General features: G+C 32.6%; 1 protein-coding gene across 5 annotated transcripts in view; it reads left to right on the forward strand.

The window, feature by feature from the left end:
• The window catches only part of REV3L (REV3 like, DNA directed polymerase zeta catalytic subunit), a 147,898-nt gene extending 138,612 nt beyond the window's left edge, over positions 1-9,286 (forward strand). For 2 of the 5 annotated variants that reach the window (XM_017509261.2, XM_017509260.2), the window contains exons 23-26: positions 4,491-4,632; positions 5,733-5,977; positions 6,995-7,103; positions 9,033-9,284. In XM_017509261.2, coding sequence (XP_017364750.1) covers positions 4,491-4,632; positions 5,733-5,977; positions 6,995-7,103; positions 9,033-9,260 — 724 coding nt within the window. In that variant the 3' untranslated portion in view covers positions 9,261-9,284. Of the gene's footprint in view, positions 1-4,490; positions 4,633-5,732; positions 5,978-6,994; positions 7,104-8,462; positions 8,590-9,032 lie in introns of all 5 variants that reach the window. The other 3 variants (XR_001819285.2, XM_017509258.2, XM_017509257.2) reach the window with 3 other exon arrangements.
• Positions 9,287-9,558: the final 272 nt, after the last annotated feature.

Here is a 9,558-nt window from a genome sequence, read left to right on the forward strand (position 1 = left end):
CAGGACTGTTGCATGGGTACATACATGGTAATGTGGTTTGCTGCCTCCATCCTCATCACCTATATCTGGCATTTCTCCCTGTGTTATCCCTCTCCAACTCCCTATCCCCCACTGTCCCTCCCCTAGTCCCCACCAATAGACCCCAGTGTGTGATGCTCCCCTCCCTGTGTCCATGTGTTCTCATTGTTCAGCACCCCACTGTGAGTGAGAATATGCAGTGTTTGATTTTCTGTTCTTGTTTCAGTTTGCTGAGAATGGTGGTTTCCAGGTTCATCCATGTCCCTACAAAGGACATGAACTCATAGTTTTTTATGGCTGCATAGTAGTCCGTGGTGTATATGTGCCACATTTTCCCTGTGCAGTCTATCATCAATGGGCATTTGGGTTGGTTCTTTGCTGTAAACAGTGCCACAGTGAACATATGTGTGCATGTGTCTTTATAATAGAATGATTTATAATCCTTTGGATATATACCCAGTAATGGGATTGCTGGGTCAAATGGAATTTCTATTTTTAAATAAATGTTTAAAACATTAATCGTTCAAAGCCTTTTTTATGTTCATGCCTATAGGTCAGTAGATTTAGATCAGAAAACAGCAGTTGTTACCTGCTAGATAAATTGTACAAGCTAAAATGTCCCTTGTTAAATTAACCTTTCTTTATGAAAGATAAGATGCATCTAATTTGTTTATATTACTTGGTTACCAGTCAGTGGAGAGGAATCCATTCAGTGTGAAGTGAATAAGCAGTGGGTCTGCCATTTTTGCTAGTGAGGAAATGAGTGATTTGCTGTGATAATAGAAATTTAATAAGACAGTTACTCATAATGTATAATCTTGTTTCCTTTTGATCATGTTTTTATTGTTTAATCTGTCATAATTTATTTGGCCAAAATCTCAGGTCTGGTGTACTAGGTTTGTAACCTAGGATGGATTAGGCTCACAGTAATCCTCGGTTTTCTTATCTGTAATATAGAGATGTTAATATATTTTACCTCATGGAGTGAAGTAAGAATTAAATGAGATGGTATGCATCTTTAGCACACAGAAGGCTCACAATAAATGTTAATTAATTGGTACATCTTTCTTTTCAGGATAGAGAATTAGATTCTGAATGAAATGGGGAAATAGTAATTACCATAATTATCATAGTAATAGCAGCAAAGGTTATTAAGTTTTTGTTTTTGCCTAATACCTTACAACAGCCTAGTATTAAGACTGTTTCACACATACTGAAACTGAGGGCTAGAGAGTTAAATGATTTGCCTAGTGTCACGTAGTAGCTTGCAACAGAGCCATGATTTGAACCTAGGACTCTCTGACTCCAAAGTCTGTGCTGTCAACCAAAATGTGAAAATCTATTAGACCGTATTCTTCAAAATGTGAAATAAACCATTTCCAATTAAAAAAAAAAAAAAAGTTATGTATAATATAGTAAAAATATTTCTTTTGAAATATAGTTAATATACCCATTTATTTAAGTTCTAATAGACTACATTGTCTCAAAAAATGGAGTTGATCTTAGTCAAATCAGTTTAAATCAGGAGCCTTTAAGATTCAGTTTAATCAATTTTGTATACAAAGTATTTAGACCTACTTTCACCATTTTTGCCCAGAAGCAAACTTTTGTACCTCATTAAATAACATCAACAAAATTAAAAACCTAAAATCAACCTAGGAAAACCATTTTTATCACAACAGTTTTATATATATATATATATATAAACATATTATAGTTTTAAATTAGTAAGAAAAATATGGATAAAAGACTTGAACAATTCTCAAAGGAAAAAAATATTCAAATGTTTACCTTATATACAGTACATAAATGTCTACCTTAATGTACCTTACTAAAGTAGTTAATTCTTAATCTGCTGATTATGTTTCTTAATTGTACCATGAATTACAAAAACCTATTGGAAAGATCAATGCCTCATTTAAAAAAAAAAGGACTTTAGGCTGGAGTAAACAATGAAAATAAACCAGTATGTTTTAAAACACATTTTCTAAAACAAATTATCATCATCATACTTCAATTGGTAACTCTTCTGAATCACCACCTACAGATTTCTACGAAATATTTGTGCCCAATCAGCATGAGTAGCTGTTAAGACAGATTCTTACACAAGTTTTGTGTAATACATAACCTTTTTAAAGTTTTCTGTTAAATCTGTTTGGCTGAGACTTACACTTATTTTTCTCATGTTTTACTTTTACAAAGCTTAGCAAACTGCTTGTGTGCTGCCTGGTCTTTTCAGAAATTTTGTTGGTGTCTCATTCTTTTGGTTTCTTAATTAGAATGTTTCTCCAGGTCAGCTCTCTGCATATATTCATAGGGCAAAGTGCAAATGTATCTCCTTTTTCTACACCATCCAGTAAATATTTCAGATTTACTCTTTGCAATTTTGTATTGTTGAGGGGTTACATTAATGATCTAAAACAAAAAAATCAGATTAAAATGTGATCTTTTTTTGTCTATCAAACCAGCAATAACTTTAAAAACTATAAAGAGTTTTGACAAATATACAAGGAAACAAGCACTTTATCATCACTAGTATGATTATAAACTATTTAAACCTTTCTGGAAAGAAGTGGATTATTAGGTATTAAACTGACCAAATCTAGGAATTTATCTTAAGGACTTATTTAATCATCTGTACAAAAACTTAGCTTTAAAAATGTTCATCACGGCATTGCTTACAGTAATAAAAGATATTAACTTTTGATTAAATATGTTATAATTATACAATAGCATACTCAATAGCTGCAAAACATAAATATGGGGAGTCAACATGTTAAGTTAAAAATGTAAATTATGAAACAGAATTTGTTTCTTTTGTTAAACAACTGAATATTTATAGAGTTTAGGTTTTTTTATGTTTGCCTAATGTTTTAATGGCTTTATTCAGATATAATTTATATATCACACAATTCATCCATTTAAAGCAAATGATTCACTGGCTTTTAGTATATTCAGAGTTGTACAACATCATCACAGTAAGTTTTAGAATATTTTCATTACCCTAAATGGACATCCTGTATCCCATAGCCACCACTCTTCAACCATTCATCATTCCTATCACCCCCTCCACTGGAGTCCCACCCTCTACCTCTTGCCTTAGACAACCACTGATCTACTTTCTGTCCCCATAGATTTGACACTTCTGGACATTTCATATGAACAGAATCATGCAATATGTAATCCTTTGTGACTGGCTTCTTTTAGCGTAGCGCTTTCCAGATTTGTCCATGTTATAGCATGTTTCAGTATTTTAATGTTGAATAGTATTGTGTGGATATATACTACATTTTATTTCTTCATCAGTTGATAGACATGTTGGTTGTTTCCAGTTTTTGCTACTATGATTAATACTGTAATGAACACTCATATATAGTTTTTTGTGTAAATATCTGTTTTCATTCCTTTTGGAAATGTACCTAGGAGTAGAATTTTTGGTGGATAATATGGTAACTGTATGTTTAACTATTTGAGGAACTGCCAAATTATTTTCCCAAGCAACTACACTATTTTATGTTACCACCAGCAATATATGAAGTTTCCAATTTCTCCACTTTCTTACCAGTATCTGTTATAATCTTTTTTATAATAGGGTATTTTTTTCTTCCTTCACATTCATTTTCTAGTTTTCTATTAATATTTGCATTAGTCACATGTCTGAGGAAAAGGTTTTTAAACACATTTATTGAACAATTGTGTGACTATATTGTTCTAAAAGCATTATCATTAAAGATTGCAGTATATGTGAACGTTAATCTTTAAATGAATAAATTTTATTCTTTATAGTATACCTTTGGATCATTTTTACATTTTATAATATTAAAATTCTTTTTATGGATTTACTGAGGGTTTTATTGTTTTCTTAGGAAGGTAAGGTAAAGAGGTTAATTTTTTTTAAGGTTTAAACTGAAAAACAACTTTTACATTTTCACAAAAAATACTTACTTGATATATGTTTAACCCATGTATTATCTCATTAAAAATTATGTTTCTGATTTTTCTAAATCTTCATCAAATTATTCTTTGTTTTTGGTCATGAGAAGATAGTGCGTACTTTTGTTTTAGACTTATATTTACAATGATAACCCAGATCCTTCATGTTCTTTAAAAATCTATAGATATGATAAATAATTATTGTATAATCAACAGCGACATCTTAAAAGGGAATTTTAATTTTCTATGAGAATAGGGCAACATCAAGCAAAATATTGGAAAATAATGATCCTTAATCTTGCCACCTAATCACAAGTACTATTTTAAATTTTGCATATTCTTACTGGCTTTCATGCCCTTGAAATACCTGAAATTTTCTAATGTTTAATTCCTTAACATACTTTGCTAAAGGCTCATATTATTACCCTTTCCTTAAGTAACCTCACTTTTAGCATGTAGATTTTTGGCAGGAAAAAAGTACTGTTTTCAAGTGTCCAAGTTTTTCCCTGATGTTCATAATGTGGATTCTTTTTTAACAGATGGAAAATGGTTGATCATTACGTTAGCCGTGTCCGTGGGAATCTCCAAATGTTAGAACAGCTGGACCTGATTGGGAAAACCAGTGAGATGGCTAGACTTTTTGGCATTCAGTTTTTACATGTACTGACAAGAGGTTCACAGGTGGGAAATCTGTTTTCTTGCACACTTGAAATGAGTGATATACTTTTGAGATGTTTGAAGTGATTTGACTTTTTAAACTTTCTGTTTGGTAGCAACTAATCAATAGTTGGGTAATTAAATCTTGTCATTTTATTCTCTTTCTATGCCAACTTTCTGGCCACTGCCAAGTTTTTCATGGTATTAAGAAAATAAATGTCCATGCTCTTAAGGATATTATATTCCTGAATATTGTTACTGTGATTAAAGATCCCCCTTAAAACTGGAGAAGCAACAAAGAAAAGTCTACCTTTCTTTTGTTTTACATTTTTAATTTTGGCTTGTTCAAAGTTCCAATACATAATTTTAATGTAAAAATGAAAAGTTTGAAAATCAATATAAGTGGACTATGTAACTTTTTAAAATGTTATAAGAAAAGAAACCTTAGAAACCATTTAATTCATATCTTTCTAAATAATTTCCCAAGGATATAATGAAAGATTTTTTGCTAAACACCTTGTTGAAAATGATTTTATGTATTAATTCAACAGATATGTATTTCAGTACCTGTAGTTTGTTAAGCACTGTGGTGGGCATTAGGGATACTACATTAAAACACCCTGGTTTTAATGTGGTGGCTCACGCCTATAATCCCAACACTTTGGGAGGCCAAGGCAGGCCTGAGGTCAGGAGTTAGAGACCAGCCTGGCTAACATGGTGAAACCCTGTTTCTACTAAAATACAAAAAATTAGCTGGGCGTGGTGGCACGCACCTGTAATCCCAGCTACTCAGGAGGCTGAGGCAGGAGAATCACTTGAACTTGGGAGGTAGAGGTTACAGTGAGCTGAGACTGTGCCATTGCACTCCAGCTTGGGCAACAAGAGTGAAACTCCATCTCAAAAAAAATAAACAAAAAAGCTTGTATTGNAAAAAAAAAAAAAAAAAAAAAAAAAAAAAAAAAAAAAAAAAAAAAAAAAAAAAAAAAAAAAAAAAAAAAAAAAAAAAAAAAGTCATGCAGTCTTACTCTGAAAAACAGATCATCCCCAAATAATTATCATATATTCAAATGACAAATATATTTAAACTGTGTTTCTTCTCTTTTCACCTCCCTTTCTCCCTGCAGTACCGTGTGGAATCAATGATGTTGCGTATTGCAAAGCCAATGAACTATATTCCTGTGACACCTAGTGTTCAGCAAAGATCCCAAATGAGAGCCCCACAGTGTGTTCCTCTAATTATGGAGCCGGAATCCCGCTTCTATAGCAACTCTGTTCTCGTTTTGGATTTCCAATCACTTTATCCTTCTATTGTGATTGCATATAACTATTGTTTTTCCACCTGCCTTGGCCATGTGGAGAACTTGGGAAAGTAAGGTTTTTTTCACATTTACAGTAATGTTGTGCTTGTGTACTTCTTACTAAAATTAAACACTTCTTGAGCGTCTGTTTGCTCTTGACACCTTCTTTATGAGCAAGATGAATGGGCTGTAGCCCAGCTAATCCATGTATTGTAGTTGTCTTACTAATTGACATGGATCACCATATGATTAATCCAGTTTCATGGATGGATGACTCATATGAAGAGGATTGGGAATAGATCAGCCTTGCAACTGTTTCACTCCATGTGTAACCATGGTCTCTTTTAAAATGAAAGTTAAATTGATATAAATTACCTTTCAGTGGAACAGTTTGAGGATTATGATCTTATAATTCCATCTATCACCTCCTCTTTATTTTTCTTAGAAATTGTCGAGGATTTTTTAAGTAAAATGTTAGGTTTTATTAATTAATATAAATTAAGTTTAGAAACCAAGAATAACATTTTAAATTCTGAAAGGATTAAATACTTTTCTTAGATTGTAGGAAATAAGAGACTCTTCCTTTTTATTGATTTTTCTGTATTTGAGACTATGTGTTGGTTTTAGTATATACCGTACTCACTTCTTCATAGAAAGCATCTGGAAATTTTATTGGTAATCTTGTCTTTTTGTTAAAAACAAGAATTTGGAAAATTTACAAGATTTACAGTCTAAGGTTTAAATTCTTTAAATTTATTCACAAGGATGTTAAATAAAAATAAACTTTTATTTAAGTGATTTAGTATAAGCTGATCATATGTTGAGTTGAAATTTGGCATTTCAGTATAGATTTTACCCGTAAACTTTAGGATAGTGCCATTTAAGAAACGTTTCTTGTAATAAATTGTGAATATTTGAAAAACGGTACTTTGGTAATGAGGCAAATAAACATATTATTAAGTACATGAATTCATGTTTAGATGTTTGAAAATGAATTTCTAATGGAGTTAGAAAGATTCCTAAAATTGCCTAAAATCTCTGTTCTATGATTTGAGGAAGTATTTGCTTAATGTTCTCTTTCTTAACAGGTATGATGAGTTCAAATTTGGCTGTACCTCTCTGAGAGTACCTCCAGATTTACTTTACCAAGTTAGGCATGATATCACAGTGTCCCCCAATGGAGTAGCTTTTGTCAAGGTAATACTCTCTTGTAAATGAAATATATCAACTATGGCTTAACGTTTGGAGAGCTGATAATGGTTTAGATAGTGTTGGCACATAATAGAAAACAAAAACACCAAGTTTGCTTGTTTTATCTCAAAAAGTCAAAGATATAAGAATCTTCTGAGAAATCACTTCAGAAACAAACCAGTGCCCTTGTTTTTCTTGGATTTAGGTTTTAAACCTTTAAATTGTTAAATGTTAGTTAATGAAATATTGAAAGAAATAAATGTATGCTCATACCTTCTGCCCTGTATTAGAATTAGGCAGACTTAAATAGCAATTTAATGGTCAAAATACATTACCTACAAAGATTTGAATTACTTTAATGTGTAGATACTACAAGTTGTTCTTCTACATTATTTTAACTTAAATTAAGACTATCTTAGAATTAATAATACTCTAATATGTTCATTATTATATTTTTAAGAAGATATCCAAACTAAAAATAGGGTCTCTTTTTTCTCTCCTATATCTCCCTTTAAAAGAGACAGGAAAAATTTATAAATTAAAGACAAATAAGGGAGATCTAAAAGAAGATTATGTTGCCTCTTATATGCCAACTTTATTCCTTTCTTTTCTATTTTCTTAGCAGTGAGTCTGTACTAGAATCATGAGACAGTAGAGTGGTTGATGGTAGAGTGGACCCCACCAGCCCCCAAATTCATTCTGGTGTACTTATCAAAAGTGGCATCATTCTCTACCAGTAAGAGGGAATGCTAAACTAAAATTAGCAATTTAGATGAAGAAAATTTTAACCAAAGAGTTCATGGTATGTTTCTTTTTTGGAAAATTTTTAAATGTAGTATTTCTAGGGACTGATGTAGATGAGATCTACTTGGAGACATGGAAATAGATCTTTTTTTAATTAAAAGGGTCTCTATGTAAAAATCAGTTTTCACATCACATTTCTGCAAATTTGGTCCCTGTTCTTTTAATCTTATGTCTTACAATATTGTGGCAGCTTCAAAATGTACACCAAATGAATTAGAGGTTAGAATATGTTCTCATTGTCACATATGTAGCAGCTTATCTCCTTTTAGCAGCATTTTTTAAAACTTGCGTCTACTTTTGGACCCAGTATGTTAAGCTTAATGAAAATAAGACTTTTTAATATTCAGGTGTGTGATTATCCTATACCTGAGATTTTAATTGTTAGGTCCGACATGCATTACCTTGCACGTGTCTGTGAATCATCATCAAAGTTAATACTGTTTTGTGATTTTCATTCCTACTGGAGTTCTCATAAATTCTCCCTAGTCTTGATTAATACAAATGATTTTTTTTTTTGGCATCAACAAATTTTATCACCTCACTATTCATCCCCTCTTCCAGATTGCTAATAAATATAGGCCGGAGGGGATGGCTTAGTGGTCTAAGCATCAGATTTGAAATACCTAGAGTCCCTGGAACTGCAGGTTTGAATGTCAGCAGAGTCAACCCAGCTCATCATTCTTCCAAGGTAGATAAATGGAGTTCCATGCAGATTTCTGTGTGGGGTCATTAGGATGAGATCTTTAAAAACAGTTGGTTATGAGTGATGCAAGTCCCATGTGTCATTTTGAAAGAATGGGGGTTTCTGTCAAGTTTTTAACAAAATTTCCCTCTGAACTTGTTTATAGTCACTTATGCACTAGTTGACATCCTCCTCCCTGGAGGTCTCTGAACTCACATAGAAGTGCTCTATTAGTTTTATAAACATTACAGGAACCATTTAGGAGAAAAATCCTCTTCCAAGAAATAAAATGTTATGATTTTATATTGATGGTCATTAATACTGTGGTCACTCTGTTGTTAGCATGTTTCAATTCATGATAATTGGCCATTATTATATTTTATGCTTCCTTCTTATTTAAATCTATAATGTTTGAGGGGTTTTAAACATTCTTTTTTTCTTTATGATAGCCTTCAGTAAGAAAAGGTGTACTACCAAGAATGCTTGAAGAAATTTTGAAGACTAGATTTATGGTGAAGCAGTCAATGAAGGCTTACAAGCAAGACAGAACCCTGTTGCGAATGCTTGATGCACGTCAACTAGGACTTAAGCTGATAGCAAATGTCACATTTGGCTATACATCTGCTAATTTTTCTGGGAGAATGCCATGCTTTGAAGTAAGTGATACAAATCTGTAGTTTTTTTCAAAAGAGACTAAAATATGGCCAGGCACAGTGGCACTCACCTGTATTTTCAGTTACTTTGGAAGCTGAGGTGGTGGGGGTGGGGAGCTTCAGCCCAGAGTTGAATCCAGCCTGGACAACATAACAAGATCCAACCTCTAGCCAAAAAAAAAAAAAAAAAAAAGGCTAGCCCTGGTGGCTCATGCCTGTAATCTCAATACTTTGAGAGGCCGAGGCGGGTGGATTGCTTGAGCTCAGGAGTTGGAGACCAGCCTGGACAACATGGTGAAACCCCATCTCTAACCAAGAGTGC

This window comes from Cebus imitator, unplaced genomic scaffold, assembly GCF_001604975.1.
Source record: "Cebus imitator isolate Cc_AM_T3 unplaced genomic scaffold, Cebus_imitator-1.0 Scaffold413, whole genome shotgun sequence".
NCBI lineage: Eukaryota > Metazoa > Chordata > Mammalia > Primates > Cebidae > Cebus > Cebus imitator.